General features: G+C 41.5%; 1 protein-coding gene across 8 annotated transcripts in view; it reads right to left on the minus strand.

Annotated features, from left to right (window-relative positions):
• Window positions 1–26,696, minus strand: part of ZNF475 (zinc finger protein 475) — a 60,056-nt gene that overhangs the window by 19,188 nt on the left and 14,172 nt on the right. For all 8 annotated transcript variants that reach the window (XM_014859572.3, XM_044781093.2, XM_070517543.1 and 5 more), the window contains one exon: window positions 13,398–14,645. In XM_014859572.3, the coding sequence (XP_014715058.1) occupies window positions 13,398–14,432 (1,035 nt within the window). In that variant the 5' untranslated portion in view covers window positions 14,433–14,645. The remainder of the gene's footprint in view (window positions 1–13,397; window positions 14,646–26,696) is intronic.

Genomic DNA, 26,696 nt, shown 5'->3' on the forward strand with positions numbered 1-26,696 from the left:
GTGGTATAACAGGTACGTAAAACTGTCAAAACTCATTGAATTCACGTGTTTAATGCATGCAGTTTATTGTTTGTATATTATTCCTCAATAAAGCTGATTAAAACCCACTCATGCAGACCTGGTTCAGTGGAGTATTTTAGCATTCCCGTGCTCAGGCAATACAGTCAGTTCCAAATCAGCAGTACGCATTGGCAGATGAAATTCCAAAATCAAATAACATATTTTAGAGTGACTTTCGCCAGGAACTGGAGAATGTTTTTAAGTGATCTAGATTGTAAACCCTTTAATTTGTCTAGCAAGAAATTCTTCAGTTGAACAAAGAGAAAGAATTACCATAGAAGAAAACTACAAAAAGAAAAAAAAGCACCCAGAGAAATTTAGAAAATGGTTTTTTTCCAGGACATTAAAAATTTTGCCAGAGAAAGTGCACTAGGTAGCGACTCCATTCACACACAATTTCATGCAGAAAAGTCCAATTCTAGATGCCAGGGCATGAGCCCTGCAGCAGAGATGGGTAGCTTAAAAGTGGGGCTTTCCCTTTGTGCCATGTGCGTGGCGTCTGGTCTGTCTGAAACATAACCGACACCAGTTTCATATCTTCCAGTAAGAGAAATCTCAAGGTCCTTTAACATATGAGTGTGTGTGTGCGCGCGCATGTGCACAATAGACACATAAAGTCAGCCAGTCACTTTCCTCAGCTGATTTCCGGGGTAGTGAAAGGCTCCCTTTGCCTCAAACTATTCATTCCTTTACATTTTCCTCAGTTTTGCCCTTGACATCCCTCCAACCTGTAATTATCATCTTTAGACTCACTCCCCTCAGGAAGGAAGAAAGAGAGAGCTGAGAGCCTTGCTCTAGAAGGTCACAAGTACAATTCCCTATCTGCAACCAGGGAACAGAGGAAGCCCCCTGCGTTTGCATGTTTGGAGGCAGGAGTTGGCTGGATTTATTTGCTGTCATTGAAGCAGTTGGCCTGTTCTTTTTGTAAAGGCCATTTAGTGGGGCTGTGCCAAAGCACCATATCAAAATGTAAGATATGTCTTTTTTATTACCAAATATGTATGCAAATAAAATGAAATGCCTAACTCTTTCCCTCAAGTAACATGCTTTGCACATTACTTGGAAACAAACAAAAAAGGCAGAAAATTTAAGCGTTCTTTTTTTTTTAAGGTTGCATCATAACATCCCGGCACCAAAACAGCCATACGCCCTGTTCATTTGGGGACATTCATTAACCTAAGAGTCAGAGAAATCAAGGAACTCAGAGGTGAGAGAGCATCCTGAAAGGGAACAGTCCCTGTTGGCCTGAACTATGACTTTGAGTAAATTAGAAAAAGGTGCCCCACCTTAAGATGCTTTCAGACCATCTGGTTGTGATCATTAATCTGTAATGAGACAAGTCACAAGATGCACAATTAAAAAATAGTGGCCATGGGAGAGATACATATGACAATCCCTGTCGCAGGACCTGGCCCAGAACCGGCCCCATATATTGATGTATGTTAGAAGGAGCGTGATTGGTAACGAGCTCAGTATGGCCAGTCCGAAAAGATCTGGGTTGAATCAGATATTTTTCAACTGCGCAAAAGACAATAAAGCAATGGGATTCTAAATATTGATACTAAAGTTGCATTGTAAGTAGAAAGAAACCAGAGACATCTGCTGAGAATCCAGCTGAGACTGATTCGGGAGATGAGATCGAGCGGCACTAAATGGAAACGCATCTGGAGGAAAGGGCTGTCTCTCAGGAGGTGAGTCAGCTGTACCTCAGATGCCGTTGCTCAGGAAGAATTTTCTGGTTACAGGCAACGTGCCAGGCACTGTGCTAGGTACAGAACCAGGAACTGGCCCTAACAGCGGGAATGACCACGCTTAACTCACCACCTTCATTTGGGAAATATTTTTTGCTTTTTCCTAAGCTCCTTCTCTAGGGCAATAAGTCAAGTTGACAGATCCCTCTTTGGCATGCATGGAGCTCATTCCACCTGAAATTATTCAAGAAACAGGGGCAGAATGAGAAGGACCTGATGAGCAGAGGAAGCATTTTTTTGACTTCTCTGCCCACTGATATGTTTCAATTCAGACCGATTAGTTCTGAAAACTACTCTCCAGATGTGGAGCCTCTCTAGGATCCTGGTCTTCTTGTGGTCCTGTAAAATTCTTAGAAGGTTTGGCTCCCGGATGTCTGACCCGCAAGAATGCCCTCATTGTTCTGGAGACTCCCAAATGGTGATTGGCAGCTGGGGTGAGTTCCCCTATGCTCAGCATGAAGTGTGCATGCCAGTGGTTCCTGCACACAACTATCGCACAACTATGTGGGTCCCTTATGGGTCCTTCATGACCGAGGCTATGCTCTTTACAGCCTCTCACCCAGGCTATGCTAACCCCTTAGAACTAACTCCTCTCTGCTCCCTACTCTGGATCTCAAATTGTAAGCTGATGGACCACAGGCCATTTCAGCCAACAGACAGGCATGTTTTACCAGACCAGCATAATCTTCTCAAAACTTTTAAATGTGAATATCTTTAGGTGGGACTTACTCTCCAAGATACCACAGGCTCCACCCCTCCCTATTGCCCTATATACAGCCTCCTCAACCCCTCAAAGCATTTGAGCTTGTGACTCTGAGCAGTCTATTTTCCCACTTCCTCTCCCCGCATAGCTCCCCAACAAAAGGTATTTGCCTTATATCTCATTTCCAAAAAATGAGCTAAACTCGTGGTTAATTTGCATTAATATGCCAGTGGCTGAAAAGAGTTTGTTACCTATCTAGGGAATCTATGCATTTTAGCTGGAATCTCCTATAGAGTCAGTGCTTTAAGTCAAAGGACTGAATCTCCGACTGTGGAATTTAAAAAAGCTAGCCAGGTCATAGGGGAGGCATTTTAGAAAAAAAAGTATGCAGTGATATATTAGAGATTGTCTCACTGAAAATTCCCTGCTCGCTTTGAATTTAAGCACTTTGGCAATTACAACAGAACTTGACAGGAGGCTTGAAGCCCATCTTTAGGCAAGAGAAGCTCTTACTTTAAGGGATGAGACTGGTTTCCAAGACCACATAGGCACCGTAATCATGTGTAATCCTCAAGTCATTTACTTGTTGGAAGATTTTTTGCTTCCCCCACTCTCAGCTGAATCTCAGGCTGTCAAAAACAGGGGCCCGCCTGCCAGGGTCTGAGGGACTTGTGATGTGACTGTGCAGTTGTTTGAATGGGTGTCACTCCATCAACAAGCATTCCTCTTCCTGGACGACAAAATTAAACACAAAGAATTTTGGCCTTAGCTGCTATTTTAGATTTTCCATACTCGTGATCCCTTCCATTAGGCCAAATAATTGAAATGTCTGTGGTGAGTGCACAGGGCATACCATAGAATGCCGAAAGTTTGGATGGGGAAATAAGAGGGAAAGTTTTCCTCTCCCATACTTGAGGAAAAAAGTAAAACCTCTTTTAGAAATTCTTGTGAATATTCCAATATGAAAATGTCCCACTGAGTAGCAGCTAACAATTATCCAGCACTTTCTAAGTGCCAGGCCCTATACTAATCACTTAACATGCTTTATCTAAATAATTCTCATAATAATCCTCTGGCAAGACTCAGTACCCCCAATTTACAAACCAGGAAACTGAGGCACAGAGTGAGTCGTAAGGGGTGAAGCTGGTTTTCACTCGGATAGCGGGTCTTCAGGCATTGGCGCTGTGAAGGGAACAGGAAGGAGCTGACCAGTGACCACTCGTCAGCTACCATCCCAGGTCCTTTGCAGGCATTCTCTCATTTCAACCTCTCACAGTGGGGGAACTGAGGCTGGGGAAAGTTAAGTAACTTGCTCAAACATACGTGATTTCATTGTGCATCTATTATCTGATTCCAGGTCTGTCTGATTCCAGCTGCTTCTAGACACATGAGTGTCACCAGTGGTCAGACATGCCTTACATGTCCAGAGAGTCAGCCATTGGGTGAGATTGGAGAGAAACCAGCAAAATTCCTGCTTCTGCTCTCTTGACTGCCTCAAAATTTCATTCCTTGGGTTAAAACTGACCTCTCTCCTAGCTTCTTTCAAAATGCAAATAGTCCTATGAGGGAGATTTTTCTGTGCAGGATTTTGTCAGATTCTCCCAACTCCCTTCCAACAATATCAACAAATGGTGGTTGGTCGGGGCGGGGAGGGTGCAGACGGTGCTGAAAGGAAAAGGAGGTCAGTATATGAGGCTGGGTCACAAAAAACTCACTTCCTAAAGTCAGAATTTTGCCTGCGGCCATATAAAAATTTTAACACACTTGACTGAGACTGAACGCATATAATTAAGTTTCCACACCCCAGGCATGTCCTACACATACAGATAAAGTGTAAATAGCATTTTAATACATAGGAGTAACTGCAGAGTTCAGTCTCAAACCTCAACAATTGCAAAGTTTGATTGTCTAGAAACCACTGGTATTTCACATTTACTTCTGGTGTTTTCAAACAATTCTACCCAAATGTCACATCTGGAAGGATCGTTGTTTGAAATTAAATTGTTTTTGGAAATCACTGGATGCCACGTAAGGAATTTTCCAATCCAGCCTCTCTATTGGGCAACTATTAGAGAGAGTTTGTTACTTATGATTTGGAGTTTTGTTTTGCTCCTTTTAACAATAAGAAAGACTGGACTATTCATTTGGAAATGCTCTTAATATTCAAGTATCTTCAGGTATCTGAATTTTTAAGACAAACTATTGGTAGTTTGTTTTAAACTACCCACAGTTAGTAGTTTGGCATTTTAGTTCTGTAATTGCCTACCCTGAGATACAAGGCTGAAATATGTAAGTCAAAGAATGAATTCCAAGTTAGAGTCTGTTCCTGAAAAGAATACAGTTTCTTAGCTTAAGTTATTTTTCTCTTTTTCTTTTTTCACATTTGAGATAAAACTGCTTTTTTCCCTGATCCCTTAGAAGGATATTGGTTGGAAGGTGAGGTATTTGATTAAATCTCTTGCTAAAATTCTTGCCAAGAATGACTTGCCTTGAAGAGAACTGACAGAGGATGTCCCTCGTGTCTGGTTCTTGAGCTCTTCAGTTTGGCACAAGCTCTGACGCTTGTAGTCAGATGGCTTCCAGTTCGTAGGATAAAATGAAGTAGCAAGGGAGCCATGGGGGCAAGACAGGAAAAACCCAGAAACTGAGATAGCCACTTAGGTTTTCCAGCTTCTACAGTTAGAGAGAAAAAAAGGAAAGCATAGACACTACCTGACCTGGAACTTGGAAGTTGGCTTATTTCCAGTGCCCGATTTGTCTACAATTTATGCTAAAGGACCCTCAGCTCAGGGGAAGGCCAAAGAAAGAAGTTTTCCAATCAAAAGACAAGTATCCCTTTGGATAGAGCAGAAAGAATTTGAACCTTGGGACACAGTTTTGTGTTTCTCTCTCCTGTCCGTGTTAGAGTTGTTGATTCCAGGTCCTCCCCATCCTCTTCCTCTCTCCCTCTATCTCAATTTCCTGAACCTTCAGGTTGGGACTAGTGATATCATTATGATTTCACCTTCTCTGCTTAAACAAAGGTAGCCTGGGATGTGAGAGCTGCTTGGGGACTTTAAATGACAGGATCATGGCATCAGAGCTGGTGCTTGGAACAGGAAGATTGGTAAATTATTGAGTTTCTGGATTTATTAGGCCCTTCTTCAACTTACAGGACATTTCTTTACATATAAGACAGTCTCATAGAGGCAAATATTTGAAAGAGACAATGGATGTAAGGAGGAAGTGAATTACACAATATAAAAGGAAAGCAAGAGACGGAATCCTCAGTCAACTCCTCTCAATGCTGCACGTATTCATAAGGCTGACCTTGTGTCTCATATTTAGCAATGAGATTCTGTTCATAGGACATCACCTTTGTTCCCATAAGAACTCCTTCAAAATTGTGTTGCACTGCCTTTGGTGGAGTTCTAAGAATTTTGGGATAGATTTTAGTTGTTGATCTTGTAACTCTGATTTATAAGAACTGTGTATATCCATTCAGTGATTACACAAAGATTTCTAAGGATCTCTCATTAGAAAATATGGATGTCTGTGTGTTTGGGGCTCGAAGCGGAGAGGTAGGGGTGATGGAGAAACAGGCTTATGAAGACATATGAAATCACTTAAGCTAGATTAACTCTGAGAATAGGGCATTTTGTAGTTTTATCATTTTCGTCCTGAAAAATATTTGAAGTTATAATACGTGATCCTCTCCTCTTACAGAGGTTACAACCAGTACTTTTCTTTCTAGAGAAGCAGAAAGCCACATATTGAAGCACCAAATCAATGACCACCTATTTTTGCTTTGGTCTTTTGGCTCTGGGAGAACTAGCTGGAGCTATTATGGTCTCTCTTGCCATGGATATGTGATATGTAATTATAATTTGAGGTTGATTTTTAAAATAATTATGTTAGACTATAATTTGTACAGATGAGTATTATCCTTCAAATGTTTATGTTAGGAAGCTATACGTCAATTTCCGCGGTAATGCTGTTGCTCTAAAATTCATAACTCCCCCCACCCTCAACACATACAGTTTACACACGCAGATTCCTTCAGGTTGGCTTCTAGAGCCATAGTGCAGAAGAGAACTGGTCCTTTTACCTTAAAGTTGCACTTTGTACACCTGAGAGCCTTGAGATCCTAGAATCCTGCCCTGATATGCAGGCATGGTTGGCACCAAGGAAAGATGAAGAGCTGGCAGATGGAGTTGAGCATTAGTAGTCCAGCTATCAGCATCAACAGAGGGCAGTTTGTGAGGTCAAGGCTGATTTTTATGACATCAGCTCAAGTGAGGGGGTGAACCAGGGCCACTAAAGAGGATTATAAGGGTAAGAACCCCCAGAAGGATCCCACTGGATGTTTTATCTACCACATCCAAGTAGTTTCAAGTCATTCTTGTGTTTGGGAATCCTAGAGGCAAACAGTTCTAGAAGCCTTAGTCTTGATTTCAGGAGCTCAGCTCAACTGAAGGTATGAAGAGACAAAGGACTATGTAGACTCTTAAACGTAACATTTTTCTCTCTCTTTATACCTCTCTCTTTCTCATCTGATAGGCTTGATAAGCTTGCTTGGTATGTCATTGAGAAAACATAAGATATAAACTAGCAGATTGTAGCTCTTTCATCTTCCCACTAGCAACCTACAAACTTGCCTTCATCTGCATTCAACTGACTCCTGAAATGGAGAAGTGCCCTCTCCTATCAAAATCCCCCCTCCAAACAAGCTGGGATCCCACTCCCTGGTGCCAGTTTCTTCTCCACTTACCCTTATCACCTCTCCAGCTTCTTCACCCTCCCTGTCTCCACTGGATCACCATCCTAAGCATTCAAACATAGTCTAGAAACTCTCATCTTTTAAATAACCTCTCTTAACCCAATATCTCTATTTCCAGGCTACTTATTATTTTCCTCCTGGTTTTCAAAGCCAAACTTCTGAAAACACATCATATCTTATCATTCATACACTCTACAATCCCCACCACTACACTCAATGTGTTCTTTCAAAGGTTATCAAACTAACTCCACATTGCTAAATCAGACATTTTTTTGCCTTCATTCTACCCAGTCTCTCAGCATCCCACACTGTTTTCCACACCCTTATTCTCGACATTTTCCCTGATTGCGGATTCCATGACACCACACTCTCTAGTCATTTCTCCAGTGTCTCCAGACACCCATCCTCCAACCCCTTCTGCTCTAACCCCTAAATATTGTAATGCCTCAGGGCTCAGCCCTGGGTCTATTATTCTAACCCTATACGCATTCTGATGACTTTGAATATATGTTAATAACATATAAACGTGTATCTCAATTAATCTTTTCTTTTGAGATTCAGACTTATATATTCAAGCTTACCTACTCACTAAGCTATCTTTCAAGCATTTTGAATTCCATATGTCCAGAATGGAACTATTGATCTTAACTCCCAAGAGCCTACCCTTTCTCAAGTCTTCCTCATCTTAAAAAATGGCAAAGCTAATACAGTTTTTCAAGCTAGAAATCTGGGATTTGTCCTGACCCCCTTCTCCATCCCTCCACATCCCAACCATCACCAATTTCTGCGCCCATTATACCTTACCTCCATCTCTACTACCAACACCCGAGGACAAGCCATCATTACCTCTTGCCCGGATTCTGCGAAAGCCAAACAGCTGATGTCCCCACGTCCACTGGGCAGCTGGAGCGAACTATGCTGTTTCTACAGTCTCATCTTGTGTCCCTGTCCCCTCCTTCATTAAGCTCTGGACACTTTTCTGTGAACTTTTTAGTTCCATTTTAAGATCTTTCTTACCTTGCAGCCTTCACACATGCTGCCTTTGGCCAAAATGTCTCCTCTTCTTGCCATTTCCTTCTCCCTGCATCTTTACTCTCGGCTAATGCTTTTATAACTTTCACATCTCAGCTGAAATGTCAGTTCCTGCCAGAGGTTTTCACTAATCAATATCCTGAATATCTACTCCCATAATTAGACACTGTCATATTACAATTTGAAATTTTATATTTTTTATTTATTTCACATCATTTTCTCTATAAGATTAAAACTCCCATGAAATCAAGAACTAAGTCTATTTTTTTTGTTGTTTTTTTTTTTTGGAGGAAGATTAGCCCTCAGCTAACTACTGCCAGTCCTCCTCTTTTTGCTGAGGAAGCCTGGCTCTGAGCTAACATCCGTGCCCATCTTCCTCTAGTTTATACGTGGGACGCCTACCACAGCATGGCTGCCAAGCAGTGCCATGTCCGCACCCGGGATCCGAACCAGAGAACCCCGGGCCGCCGAGAAGCGGAACGTGCGAACTTAACCGCTGCGCCACCGGGCCGGCCCCCTAAGTCTATCTTTTTTATGACTCTATATTTAGTAATTAGTCCAACGTCTAACAATAATTATTTGCTAAATAAACAAACTTCTGCCTTCTTTGTCCTACTGAACACTCACAGCATGGCAAGGCAGCCATACTCTTTTTGTATCACACATATACCTCCCATTTAGTGACACGGAAATATGGGCCTTTGGAATTAGACATATCTGGCTCTGACACTCACTATTAAACCCACTGTGTGACTGGGCAAGTTGCTTAACCTCAGTCCCCCCACCTGGAAAGTGGGAAAAGAAATATCTGTCTTACAGTAATATTATGAAGATTAAAATGAGATCATGTATATAAAGTGCTAAGATCATAAAGGATCTCAATAAAAGTTAGTTCTCTTTCTTTCACGCCTCCTAATAAACTCCAAATACTTCTTACCCAATAGATACAGAGGCACACACACAACATTTGACAACATGAGAACATCCCTCCTGTCCTTCTGGGTCTTTCTGATTGTGACCTTCCCACTGAGAGTTTTGCCTGTAGGGAATGAGATAATTAGCCATGGGACAGAATTTATAAAGTTAAACCAAATATATAACTGTAGCCCTAAATAGCTGGAGTTTGTATTATAAAGGCATCTTCTCAAATACATTTGGAGGCAACACAAAGAGAAAGGCAATAACATTTTTGATAGGGTAGAAGACATTACTTTAAAAGAAAACACCAGATGGCAGCACCAGATGCTAGAGATGGGTCTGATGGGATTTTTGCTTAAATCTGAGCATCTAGGATGCCAGAGATAGCTTAAAACTACATTCAGAGAAGCAATCATTTCTAGAAAAGATAATTTCTGTAAGGAAAAAGAACGTCTATTTTGCAATATAGTATAGGATTTTCAGGAACAATGTTTCACATGTTTAAAGCAAAATCCTAAGCAAATAACCCCAAGCATTATTTAACTAGTAAAAAGTAACTAGACAAAGGCTTCATTTTGGTTTGTAGTTATATTTAATTAACTTGGTCAATGTGTACTCCAATTAACCAGAAAGGGCCTAAAGTCAAAGAATGAAATACTATCAGCTTCTAGGAAAGGACAATATTTTTTCCAAATATTAAATGCAAATATTAAAATTTATTCACTCATATTAAAATAAGAAGCAATAATGACATCTATTATCATTATTATTATTTTTTTGGTGAGGAAGATTGGCCTTGAGCTAACAGCTGTTGCCAATCTTCCTCTTTTTGCTTGAGGAAGATTGCCACTGAGCTAACATCTGTGCCAATCTTCCTCTGTTTTGTGTGGGATGCCACCACAGCACGACTCGACCAGCAGTGCTAGGTCTGCACCTGGGATCCGAAACTGCAAACCCCAGGCTGCTGAAACAGAATGTGCAAACTTAACCACTACACCACTGGGCTGGCCCCAATGACCTCCATTATTGTACTCCTCAGCATCACTTAGGAAATTGCTTACTAAAATAGACATCAAAGGATCTCATTAAATAAATGCAATATTAAAATTTAAAGTGATAATCTATGGTTTCCGTATTATGCATCAAAATTTCATCTGGAATTAACACCACTTTTAAAATCTTGCTAAATGGGATATTTCTTATTCAGGCTTTTCTTCTTTTGGAGGAAAGGGAGTGCGATGCTGCTCATGACGCCATATAGTAGGAGGCAATAACCCCAGGGCAGTCACACCTTTTAAATAAAAATCCACACCGATGGTTTTATTCCTCTTACACAGTGCTTAGTATCCTTCACAACTTCCCTGTGAGATCAGAAAGAATGAATTCAGTCCTATATTTTGAACAAGAGGCAACGGGACATTTCAAGCCCATCCAGTGGTTAGAGGGCAAAGCAGAGCTAAAGCAAAAAACGCCTCTGAGGCTTCCGAGGAGAACTTGTCTTAAAGGCTTGTGTTTGTGTTTAGACTTTATTGAAGGTTAACAGGAGCATCTGTGTCATAAGGAATCTGAGCCAATCTATGCTGGAGGAACATTCCAAGAGCAGGGTAGGTCATTCTGCCAGCAAAACAGTCACTGTCGCCCAAGTGGAGTGAATTGTTTTCCAAGCACTACAATCACGGTTCTGAAAATATTTTTCTCACCTAAATGCAAGACAAGATTGAGGCCCCTGAGAACATTAGGCAAGATCACTGATTCCAATCTGGAGTGAGAACAAGGATTCTAGAGGGAAATTGTTCTAACTGACAAGAGAAGACAACAAAGCAAACATCTGAATTGTAAAAAGAATGAGTGTGCATTGTAATCAGCCAAAAGTCGGCCATCACAGGCACACACGAAATTCTGAGATCTAATAACAGATAGGGCAGTGCTCTTTATGGAAAATGGATGGTTCACTGTACTATCTAAATTTAAGGTGACACAAAGAAAGAAAAAACAGCAACAGACAAGATCAAATCATAATCAAAAGAGAAAATTACGCTACCCAGGAGAGGGTTTCTGCGGAAAGCACTATAGAATGGCGAGTGTCTTTTCCAGAGAAGGAATAAAGTCCCTTGCTTCAAGAGCTCTTATGCTTTTCTGAAGTCTAGGAGTTTCCTCCATTTTAATTAACCCAAGTTTGCTTTAAATCCGGCGGCTAAAGGGACCCTATGTTGGATGACCTTCCTATGCCCTCCACTAAAGCCTGTGTGGTCCCCAACCAGGCCAGCACACATCTGACAGCAGTGAGTGCCAGTTTCTCCCTGACACTCGCCTTTGCAGGTCTGGAGCAGGGGTGACTGTACTCTGACATGGCCTTGTCCTCTAGATGCCCTTGTTCTGATGGATGCCCCCTACTCTGATGGAAATGATCAAGTCATTGAGGGCTTTCACTGGCCTCTCCTTTGGATGTTCTCCCCTCCAGACGACTGGGTGAGTCAGGAGGTGTCTTCTTGTGAAGCTGTGGGCCCAGGCCAGCCTCTTTTAGCAGTCGTGACTGAGTGAGAACATGCTGTGCTCAGCCTGTTGGCTCCACTCTTGGGAGCACAAAGTATGTGTTACAACAACAAGCACAAGAATCCTGACCACACTCTTCCTATCTTGAGATCTGCAGTGAGAACACTAGAAGTAAATGCATACAATCAGGAAACAGGGCTGGAAGTCAGAACACTCACGGAGTTTCTCATTTGTGGCCCCGAGACACGGATTCTTTTACTCTCTGAATCCAGACCCCACACGTTTTGGAAGAAAAGCAATAGCCAGGAGATGGGAAAAACAGATCATGTTTATGAGACCAGCCTGCAGCCCATGCCACACTCAAGAGTTTGGGTTTTCATTCGGCAAGGAAACTAGCAGTTCTTTCTTCAAGGTTCATTGGAAAAACTTGCCCAGCATCTGCTAGTTTGATTCTTCAGCTTTAGGATCGTTGTCTTGGAATCTTCTAAACCAGTAAGTGTGTAATTACTTCATTTTAAACATAGAAGTTAGGAAAAAGTAATAGACATTTGCCAAAATAATGCAATAAAAAAGGAAAATTTGGATTAAAAATAAAGGATGCCTCCCCACCGCCCATTCCTCTGGTTTAATCTTTTACAATAGCTTCCATAACTTTAGTTTCTTGAAAACAGTTCATTTAAAGAATGCCTGAAGGTGAGGCATTTCAAGGAGCAAGCCTTAGAGAAAGGACTTTGACCACTTCCTATTTCTCATCGTTTGACAGTCTGTATAAGACAGCGCATTCACTCCCCTGGCATGACAGGACAAAGTGCATAGACCATGCCCTGTCTTGCTGGTGGCCATCCTCATAAGCATCCTTCCCCAATCCTCGCTGACGGTGAAACTTCAGGTAAAGGCCCACCAACACTTCACCATACAGGTTTTGGGGACCCTGGGATCGTGTTTATTTACAATTGCCCAAGATGGGGGTTAGGGCCTGGTGGCCAACCCAGACACAGAGTACAGAACAGCAGCAGGAATTGAGCACTTCTCAGAACCATGAACACACACCTAGTTGCTTCAAAGTCTACACTGGGGTTAATTCCCCACATACTACAATCATGAAATTATTGAAAGAAAGCATGCCGTATTTGCAGAGCATGTCTATTTCTGCAAGTGCTCCAGTGTTTAATTATTGCTAAAGTCATTTGGGGTTTTTGACACAGTTTCTATTTTAGTAAGATAAACTCAGCATAACCCAGCATTGCCAAAAATGAATTCCTAAGGTAGATGACTAAAATAAACCGGTAATAAATATTGGCTGTTGGAATAGGAATTATATCTCTGTAATGTAGACACAGCACTAATGACTCATTTTCAAATAGCAGTCTCTCCCAAGGATTATTGGTATGAGGGATCAGGGAAGAAAGAAGTCCAGCTCTCTTTTAGGCAGCAGAATGGAATAGGACTACAAATTCACCAGGCAACGATGTAATTATATTTACTTTCTCAACAGAGATACAGCCCCTGGTGTCCGACAGAGGATCGGCTTGGCTGGGCTGCGTTGAGGCAGAAATAAGGGATTGAAAGAAATCATCCTAGGGGCCGAGGCAGCTGATTCTGGGGACAGGTTTCTCTCATTCCGCTGGAGGCAGAATGTACCCCCAGGTCTACCCAATGCATCTCATGTGGCACGAATTACCTTATCAGTCACAGAGGGTGCTGCCATGTTCCTTTGTTGCTTGGAATTAGTGGACTCCTTTAGGCCACCTTCACTCCCTAACGTCAAATTCTGAACTGTTGACCCACTAGGTTGAGCTTTACAACTTCTCTGATGTACCAGAAGGCGGTCTGGGGCAAAGGTCTGGCCACAATTTGGGCAGGGCATGAGCTGAACTTGACTTGGCCCCTCTTGACTGGACAGTCCAGTTGGAAGATGCTGAGGCTTCTGTGGGAATGGCCGGCGGAGCTCCCTGGGGAGCCGATCATTTTCTATTTTCCACTTTTCCAGGCATTTGGGCTCATGAATAGGAAGGGATAGGGTGCCAAATTCCCTACCACAAATGTAACAGATGAGAGTCCTTGGTCGGGCTGGGATGCCACCAGAAGCTTTCTTGAAACCAGTAAGGTCATCAGAGCTGTTGGGATTTGGTACTCTGGGCCTCTCACCCTTTGGCTTGCAGCTTCTCTGGTGAACAAGACGACGATCTGGCAAGAACGTGCGGCCACAGGATTCACAGGGCAGCAGCTGAGCCTGAGAACTCTGAAATGCTGCCTCATTTGCTGCCTGAAGATTGTAGGACCCGCTGCCACTGACAGGCTGTGGTTTGAAGGGTTCTGGCCTCCTCAGGTGCTTGGGCAACTTGCTGTTTTCAATACGCCACTTTTCCAAGCACTGGGGCTCATGAATGGCAAGTGATTTGGACCCAAATTCTCGGCCACAGATATAGCATATCCGGAATCCAGGCCTGCGGGATGGGATCACAGGGGGGCTGGACTGGCTTTCCGACGTCATTCTCCTACTGGACCGTTTTGAGAGTATCACAGTTCCAGGTCTATTTTTCTGAGGGTTTGTCTTTATATTTTCACCAGGATTGATGTGCCCTTTTTCTGGCAAAAGGCTAGAATGGGAGTCACTAGATAGAACAGCCTGGTTGATAAGGAAGGTAGGTTCTTTAGAATGGTGGAAAGTCTGTTGCAATTTGCTGGAAACCTTTTTCTTCTTTCCTCTTTCCATTAACAAAGAAGTTCTTCTCTAGTGCTTGCTCTGATTTCAGGCCAGACTCATTTTGGGCTTCTGCTTAGAGCGGAGGTTAGTCAGGTTGGCTGTCCTGGGGTTCCACATTGTTGCCAGTGCCTTAGACCCAAAGACTGTGACTCAGAGCTTCATTGCAGGGCAGCAGTCTGGAATGCTGGAAAGTCCCCATTAAACCTCAGATGCCTCCAAGATCTGCAGGGGGAAACATAAATCAAGAAGCTATTACATACACACACACACCCCTCCCCACCTTTCAGATTGTAAGTTGATAAAGAGCAGTGATTTTCTTTTTTTTTTGACCTATTATCCTCTTTGGCTAGCACAGTAACTACATATAGGATTTGTTCAGTAAATATTAAAATAAGTATGAAGGGAATTTCCATTATGAATTTCACTGTGATCATATTAAAAGTAGTATTTTGCTCAGAGAAAGATCGACAATTACAACATATCATAGAGACATATGGCACAAACCAACAGAGGCATGGTGATGAGCTCTTAGAAGAGGGAACCAAGAACTGTGAAAATTAGATTGACAAAACCACAGATCATGTAAAAAGACCTCCTCCACTACCTTAGGGATTCCTTTTTTTTTTTTCCCTTTGGTGAGGAAGATTTGCCCTGAGTTAACGTCTGTGCCAATCTTCCTCTTTTTCTTTTTTTTTTTTTTTTTGAGGAAGACCAGCCCTGAGCTAACATCCCCTGCCAATTCTCCTATTTTTGCTAAGGAAGATTGGCCCTGAGCTAACATCTGTGCCCATCTTCCTCTATTTTACATGTGGGATGCCTGACACAACATGGCTTGATAAGCAGTACATAGGTCTGCGCCTGGGATCCAAACCAGCAAACCCTGGGCCACGGAAGCTGAGCTTGAGAACTTAACCACTATGCCACTGGGCCGGCCCCAATCTTCCTCTACTTTTTGTACATGGGATGCCTCCACAACATGGCTGATGACCAAAGTAGGTCTGCCCCGGGATCAGAACTGGGGAACCCAGGCCACTGAAGTACAAGGTGCAGAACTTCCACGCCTTGGCCATGGGGCCAGCCCCCCAAGCGATTCTTAACTTCGGGTGCTATGGATCCTTTCGACAGTTCTTTGAAGCCTATGGATCTCTTCTCAGAATAATGATTTTAAAGGCAAAGAATACACTTCTTACCATTACAAGTAAAACTAATTTTATTGAAATAATTTATCAAACATTTTTAGTTGTGATATATCTTTTACTTGAGATATAGTAATATGCCAGACTTCTTGAGCATCCATGGGCCTCAGATTAAGATCTCCTGCAGAAGAAGTAATTCGATAGTGAATATTATGAGGATTATCAGGAAAACCCTCAGATGGGGATAAAATTCTTATAAGCAACCAGGTATCCAACTTTCTTTATTATGGGAACAGAGTATTAATAAACTGTGGCCATAACTGTTGAGCCAAGAATGCAACTCAGGCCTACGCCCTCCTTGGTGGGATATCTGCAGAGCTTCCCTGGGATGAAGATGCTCAGACTTTACTTGATGCTCTTTTTAGAGCTATCATGATCACTTCCTTGTTTTATATAGATATGGATCTATGTACAGATATGATCTATCTTCCAAATATTTTTTATAAAAAGATGGCCAATAGTTTTCCCAAACAAACTAGAAGAAAGGGCTGATAAGGTCTCATCCTAGGCAGGAGCCTAAGGAGTTTTTACCTTGGTGAAATAAATGCATGAGTCAGTTTCACCCCAGGTCTACAATCTAGCCCCAAGAAAGATTATTTTCAGAATTCTTAGGACCTTCTTCATTTCCTGAAAAATGATGTGGATCTGGATTAGAGGCTCTGTAGCATCCACTCCCAATCACAGAGGGAGCAGCACCTGATCTGAGGCTGGACCCTGCAGACCGCAGCAGGCACTTGAGTTCAGGCAGAGCAAGGACAGCCGTGCTGGTAATATCAAAACACTGTTTGGGCATTACATTTGATAAGGGACAAAAAGAACTCCGAGATCTGTGCCAAGTTCCTGTATTTTGGTGCCAAGAAAGGTCTGAATCTTTGCCATTAACACTATCAAATAAGGTCTGGCACAGAAAAGGAAGTTATTCTTCATTTTGACAGATCCTAAGACAGTGATATTAACACACGTGACAAAAGAATGTGTTGGCCCCAAATGGAGTGGCCAGCACAGAAAATGAAGCTTAGAGAAACAAAATTTATCACTTGATCATCACCATCCAAAACAGAAAGTGGACCTAGAGAACACAAGGAATGCAGTAAAATTATTTCATTAGGTTTTTATCAGCACGTGGATGAAACAACTCCCCAAACTGCTCTGCTTCGTCGGTTCTGATTTCTTGTTCACCAAGGATCTCCTCTTTTAGTTTCCCATTTTCCTTGATACCAGAAAGTTTCAGACACCAAACGTACTTCTTCTTAAGACAAATAGGAAAAATCAATGCAATCAAATGACCTTACTTCCCCTAAACTTGCTCACAATTTCCCCCTCTCTCTCACAAATGCACGTGCGCGCGCACACACACACACACACACCCCTCGAAGCAGGTTAGAATACTGAGAAAGCCCATGACTTGCCTCAACAACTCCTCCATCTCCCTTACGACAAGGTAAGAGAACTAATAATTATTGAATGCCAACCACGCATCAGATATTGTACTAATTTTTTTATATACATAATTTCAGTTAATTCTCAAATGATTATGTGGCAAAGTATTATGATTTCAATTTTATAAATGAAGAAACTGTGACTCAGGAAAGACAAGTAAGTTGCCCAAGAGAGTCAGTTTCTAAATGGCAGAAGTGGGAATCAATTCCAGCTCTCTTTGGCTCCAATACTCAGCTCTTCCCATTATTCATTCCGCCTAAAATTCCATTCGCAGAGCTTCTTCTCTTTAGTTTATGTTCCTGTTTTAATGTATAATTCATATGCCCCCTGGGAAGGTAACTAAGCTCCAGCCTTTAGGCTCCCCTTTAGGGGAAGGAAGAGGCAAAAGGGAGGAGAGGACTAGGGAGCGGAAGAAAAGAAACCTCTGAGCTGGAAAAAGCAGGAGAGAGAGATTGGGGCCACTGAAGAGAGCGTTCTTTCTTAAGCAACAGGGATCATTTTATTTTGCTGTAAGTGCTTTCCTAGATGAAGTTTTTCCCTGCATGACGTGCAATATAGATCCTTTTCCTGATCTCACCACCATCCTTAAGGAAAATCTACATTACTAGTCAGGGGCGGGGACGGGTGAGGGAGAATTGGGGTGTTAGAATGGATGCAGGGTGGAAGTGGCGACTGCTCAGTAGGCTGGACGGTGTTCAGTTTGCAGCCACTTCATTCTGATTAGCGCATGGATCTTTACGCATACAGGCGTTTGTGCACTGCTGGCATTTTCTCCCTAGCATGTGTGACGAAGCATAATAAAATTTCCACTGAATCTTCACATCTTTTCTTTTTCTATCATCTCTTTACTTCTCCAATGTCTTCTTGAAATTTGTCTTATTGTGATTAAAGATACCAAAGCATGAAAGATGAGGTATTTAGAAGCAAGTTAAATTTTGGGGAACTGAAGTGTCTAATGGAGAAATTTACGATGTTTCCACCAGTGATTCTGCTAAGGCACTGTGACAAGGCACAGCACGGTCAGCTACTCTACCCTATAAGTTAGTTCTAAAAGCAAAAGTGCTGGAAAATACTAAATACGTGTACTTAAATCACTTAAGAAATTGGCCCATCACTCAGACACGTCATAAAACAATGTTGCTAGTTTATAAAGAGAACTATTTTGCAAAGCCAGCCAGTTTCACCCCAGGCATCTGAGGAGAAACGTTCACTCCAATTGGCCTGAATTATTCATTTTGACCATATTTGCACACAGGATATTTAAAGAATGTCTTGGAAGGCATCACGTTTTACCAATACGATGCCATTTTTCCACGCCCTTTGGGATTCATGGGAAGGGAGAGACAAACTCACAAAGATGAATGCAATAACCAAGGAAACCCAAAACCCATCTTGCCATTAGAGGGTATTTCTCTATAAAAGAGGGGAAAGAACACAACGAAAATGATTACATTTTTAAAAAAATAATTTAATCTTTTGAAACAAAATAAATATGTTATACACGACCCCTTTCCTGTTACTATAGAATCCAAATTCTTTAAATGGACAGATGAATAAATAAGAAAGATGGAGTTGGGACTGATGCTGGCTGCAAGCAAAATTGTAAAATAGAGGAGGTTTGTCTTAATATCCTCTGTCCACCCCATTGAGCAGCCTCCACTCTCCCCTGCCTCATGCCCTCATGTGCTCTCCAGTCTTCCTTACCTATGAAATCTCACTTTCCAAAAGGAGATGATAGACTCATTCATACCAAGGCTTATGATTGATGAAGTAATATCTCTCCCAGAGTCTGGCAGAGACAACTAGCTCCCTACCAATACTTATTCTGCCTGACTCCCTCAAATTAACAGAGCCCCAATTTTTAGCTGGACACGTGATTTCCCAGCTAAAAGTCTGTGGGCTTGTTTGTAGCTAGCGAAGTACTGTGTAGGACTTATAAGAACACTTCTTTAAAAGTGGAGGCACAACCTGCTCCTCTTCCCTTCCTTCATCCTGATGCTTAGAACGTGGATGTGATGGATGGAGCTCTAACAGCCATCTTGGACCAGATTATATTCATGTAACCCTTGACATGATAGAGCAGAGACCTGGATGGACTTGCGTCCCTCATAATGTTGGACCAATTATATAAGCTCTGGAGTGCCTCCCTGGGGCTTTATGTACGTAAGAGAAATAAATGTCTATTTGTATTTTAGCCACTTTTTTAAGAGTCCTTTACTGACATGAAAACTTAATACTAATTGAGATACAATTATATTTTAATAGTTGTCATTGACATAGTAGTCATTGAATTCTAATAACGATATATGAAATTTCAGGATCTTTTTATTGATGAAAGAATTTTTTTTTGAGGGAGTATATGTTTGGGGGCAAAACTGGGCTTATTAAATATACACATCTTCCTGAAAATCAGAAATAAAAAACCCTGAAACCATAAAGACTGAATCAGTAGTTCTTAAGAATTTGATTAACAATCCTTCCTTTCCTAGAACTATTTTTTTTGAACAAATTTGAAAGATTATTTTGCTTCAGGAAAATAAAAATTGATTTTTCCCCATGAGCGTTTGAAAAAGCTAGGAGGCATCATTGTTATACCAGTTATTAACTTTTTGTCTCTATATTCCAAATGCCCTTTTCTTTATTTGGCTTTGAGATGCTGGCACTGGGACTCTGCACACCCCATTTCCGCTTTGCCAGCTGGCTCTCCGTTACATTCTGCCAAAGGTGGTACTGGACGGAGATTGCAATGTTGGAGGAGGAAGAGAGGGCTTGCTCCTTTTTAAAGGCTTTCTGTCTGCTTGTGGTTCCTGTGAGCATCAACCCAACAGCATTTCTTCATCCCAGCAGAAGGAGTTCTTTCCAGCAGCAGCTGTTGAAACCAGTTGACAATTTTTCCAACACTTGCAAACCAGACTCACTCCCCCCACCCCAGCAGACAACATCACCAGCAGGAGACCATCTGTGTCTCCTGTTTGGAGATCTGATTTTCAGCTCCATAGGGTGCTTCTTCTAAGTTTCTAAGTTTTAATAATTCAAACCTCTTCCCTTTCATCCCTCAGCCCTGGGAATGTAGCTGCCACCTCCTTTATATAGCAGTGCTCTCTTTTTACCCTGCTAGTTACCTAGGTAACAGCTTCTTTCCTGGTTAACCAGTCTTTATATTAAATTCTCTCAGTTTAAATAACTGGTATGGTTTCTGTCCAACTGACGTAACCATTCTCAGAATATAAGTAACAAAAATCTGTGATATTCAAGATTCAAATTTGTGCATTACCTTACTACTGCAATAAATATAAACTCAAGTGAAATCTGTCATAGCATCTTAGAAAATAATATGATGCTTATCTTAACATTCAACCCCCAACTCATTCAGACCACTGGAAACATATTTTTGTAATTTTTACTTTATTACCTGCTTCAAGAGCTAGAAAATGTTGCTCTTCCATCTGTGACTAACAATTAAATCATAAGGGGAAACTTGCCATTTTAGGCATATTCATATTTTCCTTAATTTCATAGGACCTTCTTCCGCTGCTGTCTGCCCAGCCGTAAGGCCAACACTTCCACAGAGGGAGTCAAATTAAAGAGCTGCCATTCATAGATCAAAGATGACCAGGAAGAGCTGAAGGGAGCTGATACAGCTCACTCTAGCTGGTTCTCTGCACCCTCTTCTGGGTAGCACCTGGACCAGTGGCATTTGCAGTGCTCAGTAATTCTGATGAGTGGACAAAGGGCCAGTGAGAGCAATTAGGAGCTAAAGGTGGTATGGTTTGGGAAAGACAGGAGCAGTATCTGAAAGGTGAAAACTGGAACCACTGTCAGAAAAGCCATTTAGCCTGAGACATGTGGCTTCAAGGGAATATGGCTGTCCAGATTGGCATTTCCAGGCTGATTTTGAACAGCTAATGAAAACTTTCTCCTTCCTTGTCTCTCCTTCACTGAGAAGAATTTTAAATCAAGAAATAAATTCCTTCACTTTCATTCAATCTAATTATCAGGTGTAGACATAATAGTCTATGGTGTTATGAAAGCTACAAAAACAGAAAATGGAAGAAACGCAGTCCTTATGCTTCTAAGTAGAGCCTTCTGTAAGGACATTTTATGTTGTTAAGTCTTATAATGTCACCCTATGAAAGCTATTGTTAGATTGAGCCTGTAATTTTCACTCTATATTGAGTATCAAAATCACAGAGTACTTCAGAGTCATGAATGTCACACAGGTATGACCAGGTAATTATAATATTGGCATTGAGAGTGGTGGAGAACGGGTTATGGAAACCACCAGTACAATCACATTAGAACCTATAACATATAGAAACTCAAAGGATAGACAAAAATAAAGTGGAGGAGTCAGGTCATTGAATAATAAACAAGTCTACATACCATAGTTTCTGACATTTGGGATAGATCTATTGTAATCAAATAGCTCTATTGCAAACAGCTCTTTCTCAAGGCTTTTAAGAGTGGTTGGAAATGCCAATCTAGCCCAAAGATATGTTCTTTTTGGCCTTCACAGAGTTAAAAATGTTTGAATTAGCTGCCATTATTTTATCTATTTATTTATTTTTTTAAGTTTTTTAAGATTGGCCCTGAGCTAACATCTGTTGCCAGTCTTTTTTTTTTTTAGTTCTTCTCCCTAAAGCCCCACAGTATGTAGTTGTATATTCTAGGTGTAGGTACTTCTAGTTCTTCTATGTGGCATGCTGCCTCAGCACGGCTTGATGAGCGGTGCTAGGTCCACGCCCAGGATCCGAACTGGCAAAAAACCTGAACCACTGAAGTGGAGCGCGAGCTTAACCACTAGGCCGTGGGGCAAGTCCCTGCTATTATTCTCAAATTGGGAGAAGTCACACAAAATCAGGATTTTGGGTTTCTTTCAACAAAGCGGAAGATCTGTGTGTAGAGCCCACATTTCAATGTGGTAACATCCAGCATCAACTGATACTAAGTAAGGGATATGCCTGTAGGTCAGACACCCAGTCTTCTCTCTTCCAGAGTTTCTCATCAGCCCCTCGCTTCATCAATTCATAGCTCATGGTTGATTCTCAAAGGCATTTGAGTTTGTGACCATTTGTGATCCTTACTTTAAAATGTCCCCTTCCCCCCATTTTTCTCCTCAATTAAATATTTGAAAATCACTTCAAGGAGTGCTCATCGTCAGGAAACCGGGAATCCACTTGACGTTTTTTTCTATGGAAGATAATTACTAAAAGCATGACATATTTATTGGTAAAAACTCAGACCAGAAACTTCCCAATGAAAACAGAGTGAGGCTAAAATACTTAGTTCTGGGAGGGAGGGAAACATCCAAAGGTAAAAGAAAGAACCAGTGACCTGAGAAGGAATTTTCATGCATTATTAGAGGGTCATAGGCAATGATGCATCTAATTTCAGAGAGAAAGAAAAAAATCAAGCAGCCAGTATTTAGACCAGCCACAGGAGAGATGATGGAAGGGAAAAAAAAAGAAAAGAAAAACACTAACAGGGAAGAAATGTATTTTGGAGACCATCTGAACTTTTTGGAGGCATTCCCATAATTATTTAGTTATCCATTGATATAATAAGAGCTACTCTTCTGCTTAAGGCAACAGTCTTTGATTTAGCATTAAATGATTCCCCAGATGAAGTATGTTGCATATAAGTTATTAGTCTAAAGAAAGAATCTGTCAATAAAAAGAACCATAAATAAGTTACTAGCAAAATGCTGTTGGATTTCCATGATTTGGGCTGGAAATGCTTCAGAAGAGAATTACGTTTCCTTGTAGGAATTACAGAATTTGTGGCACTTTTTTCTTTCTGGCAAGCTGACCATTTTGTTAAGTACCACCTATAAATTAGTTTAAACTGAAAATGTGTAAGAATAGCACAATAATTCCTTCTCAACCTAGAATGAGATATCTCATAGCCATCAAGTGTCTAAAATTGATGAATTATGTTAAAAAAAAGGTGGGGGAAACTACAGATAGCCTTGTTTTAGAATTAAATTTTAAAAAATTACAAGTAGATGCATGTGTTTACTAGCCTCCAACATGTGATATGCTTGCACAGAGTTCCCACTGTCTTCACGCTCATGATTTAGTGTCTTGGAGTTCTAACTCAGTGCAATATCTCTGGCACAGACTTCCAAGCCACAGAATGATAGTATCAGAAGTGTAGTCACTGGACTAGTGCATCCAGGTGGAAACAAAAACAATGAAGAATACAGCTGCCCCGAAGGGAGCTTCTTGGCCAGGATAGATTGGCATACAAGAGATGGGCCTCACTGTATCCTGGAGGAACCTTTTTGTAACCACATCACCCACTTACCCTACAACAACCTCAAAGTTGTGCCTTAGCATGCCATCCATCTCCAGGAGGTCGGTGCCTCCCGGAACCAGGCTAACACTTAAATTGATGGTCATTACCATTCATTACAGACATCAACACCCTTTGTTAAAAAGGCTCTCTCCATCCAAAGCTGTTTCTGAGGAAAGTTCCCAGGAAGAAAGTCAAAAACAGGGCTGAGCCCATGAGGCAGGCTGGGTTTCTGCTGTGTGTGTAATGAATGTGCCTCTATTTTCTGAGATGCTCAGCATGACTTGCCTGGTGGTGACTGCGGAGACTTGGGAGTTTGTGTATGACCACAAGCTGAAGGCTGTTTTGAACGTGGGCTTTTTGTTGCTAGTCTCCCACATCTCATCCTCCTGTGTAAATAAGTCAACAAAAAACTATTGTCATTCCATCTGACACCTCTAAATCTCAGGAACAAGGCACGCTTTCACAGGCCAGATGGTTTGAGCTCACTGATAGTTCAGAATCCTCCATACCACACCCGTTCGTTGCTCTAGAATCTTACATGAGGTATTCCTTGCTGGAGAAAACTGCTAAAAAGATTCTCCTGGTGTCTAGGAGGAACTTGTTCATTCTCCATGTCCCCAGAGCCAAAGCTAAATATGAAATGTGGTGACAACTCTTTATTTGCAGATGTCCTTAGCTTGTGGTTTAATTTTTTGGTGGTTTAAAATTTACTGAATGCCTCCTTCTAGCCCAAGCCCAATAACTACCAAATAGCAAGGAAGTTAGTGGGAGTATCAGCTTCTTTGTTCTGTTTTTTAGTAAACAAAAAGAAGATCCATGTGTATTTTAAGTTGTACATAGGATTGGAAAGACTGGGATATTTGATTAGAAGAACTCAATTTAAAATCAACTCTGTGACGGCTGATTTTTCCTCTTGTGTTTTCAGCGGGCTCTTTTCCCAACTTCTGTGCTTTCACTTTGTTTCATTGTTTCCGTTGTCTGTCTGCTTTAAGTCTAAAAGGACAGCCCAACACAACAAGGACAAGGCGCCAGTAGGAAGGGAGCGGAGAATGTGGCACCCCCTGGTTGACTCCACTGCTAATTTGCTCTGGAGGGATAAGGCAACACCCATCAGCTCACCACTAGAAAAGTGTGGCTTATATTTTAACTCCATTATAGTCTGGAGAAAGCATGATTAGAAGTGATGGACCCAATTTAATCACACAAATCCTCAAAAGTGCAGAGCTTTTCCCTGATTTGGTGAAAGAGATGGAACAACTGAAGAAGAAAGGGACCCAACTAGCCATTGCTGATTTTAAAGAAGGAGGAAGGGGGCTATGCCCCAAGGAATATGGGTGGCTCTGGAAGCTAGGAAGAGCAAGGAAACACAGAGCCTCCAACACTGGCCTCCAAAAAGGGGCACAGTCCTGCTGACACCTTGATTTTAGCCTCAGGAGATCATGTTGGGCTTCTGACTTAGAGAACAATAAGAGAATGAATTTGGGTTGCTTTAACCTGATAACTTTATGGTATTTTGCTACAGCAGTAGTAGAAAACTAAAACACCCCAACAAAAAGAAATCAGCGCTGTGAATGCAGCTTTCTGCAAAAATGGTGCTCAGCTAGTTTCACCCACGTTTTTCCCTAGAATCTTATTAGTCAGCTCACAGGCACCCAGCTCTAATCTCCATTGGAAACACCACCAGGGGGAACTCCGTCCCAGGATTCTTGCTGAGATACCCCAGTCAGCCCTCTAGAATGAGAACAGTAGTACAGCTTACTCTATAGCAACAAAGCGTAAATATTGACATAACATGAGTCAGTGGGGTCCAGTGTCTCTCTCTGGCTCTGGTGAGATCCCTCAATCAGAGTGACTGAGGAAATAATCCTTTCAGAGTTTGCATTCTCCTCAGTGTGGTCTATACAGTTTTCCGATTTCTCTTCTTTCCTCTGTGACTGTATTCTTTGTTTTGGCATCTGCATATTTAAATCAATTAGAGCCTTTATGGACTGTTTTCTTCAGAAACTTGAGTTAAATGCAAACTGCTCCTGGCTAACTGACTACATTTCTGGTTAATGAGAGTGTCGTGTGCATAACAATTTTTCTTTCCCTTCTTTCAACTGTGTTCTCAGGACCACAAACAGTTTTTCTCTAACAATTGGAGGTAGATGTTTAAATCCTTCCTGGATGGAAAGGGTCACTTCCAGTTTGGATCCTGAGCTGAAAAGACATTTCCGTTTTGTAGTCATTTTCTATTTGGAATTATAGGGTATCAGAATATGCCATTTTGGCATAAGGATTATTTTGAGCTGAAGGCAATTGAGAAAAAGCAGATACAAGAAAAACTCTCTGCCCTCCCTCTATTCGCCTGAAAGCAGGACATAAATTTGTAAAGCTGTCTCCCTTTCTCAGACCAGGAAGGGCAGAACTCAACTAGTGACTACTGTAGGCACTTGTCAGCCCAGAGACAAACACCAAGAAGAACCTATATAACAACATTACTAAATAGCCTTTATCTTCTATTAGTTTCCCCCATATATTTACTTTAACATAGTTTGCTGCCCCTGAAAGCCTAAATCTCTTTTCCTTTGTCTTGTCACTTCTCCACACATTTATTGTTCTTTGTGAAGGTGCTATATAAACCTCAAATTCTGACCACCCTTCGAGTTACTCATTATTGAGTCCTTCCATGTGTACGCACAAGGCACAGGTTAATAAACTCTGTTTTTCTCTTGTTAATCTGTGTTTTGTCAGATTATTTCACAGGCCCTCCCACTGAACCAAAGAGTGTAGAGAAATTTTTTCCTCCCCTACAGAGTCCCAGTATAAAAAGGATCCCCTGACATGTTGTGCCATGATGCTTTCTTTCTGTGAAAGCCCATTAAATGGCATTAGTAGTTTATGGTCATTACTGTTCAGCCATCACATATCCAAGGTTTTATGCACTACACACACAGGAGCAAAGCAAAAATGAAATGTAGAATATTCTGTACAAATAGCATAAAAACATTAGAGATGTTGCCTGGAGTGCTCAGAAGGGAGAGGTAGATTTTATTTTAACGTAGGTGTGAGACTGGGTATTTTGTCCTTAATTGACTCATATTTGGGACGTATCTACAGGTGGAAGAGGGCCACACAGGGAAAATTATTGCACTAACGTGAGGTAATCACCCCAAATATAGGACATCCATCTCTGTTTTCCTGCCTATGTGTTCCTTCACAAAGAAAGACTGAGTCAGTAATTCAGCCTCCGAGTGTGTTGCTTTAAGCCTTGGTGAATGGGTGGTCTGCCTTATCAATGTGTTTCCCAACCTCAGTTGTGGTCATGTGACCTGCTGCTGGGCCAGGTTTTCCTCAATCT

Source organism: Equus asinus, chromosome 9 (assembly GCF_041296235.1).
Source record: "Equus asinus isolate D_3611 breed Donkey chromosome 9, EquAss-T2T_v2, whole genome shotgun sequence".
Classification (NCBI taxonomy): Eukaryota; Metazoa; Chordata; class Mammalia; order Perissodactyla; family Equidae; genus Equus; species Equus asinus.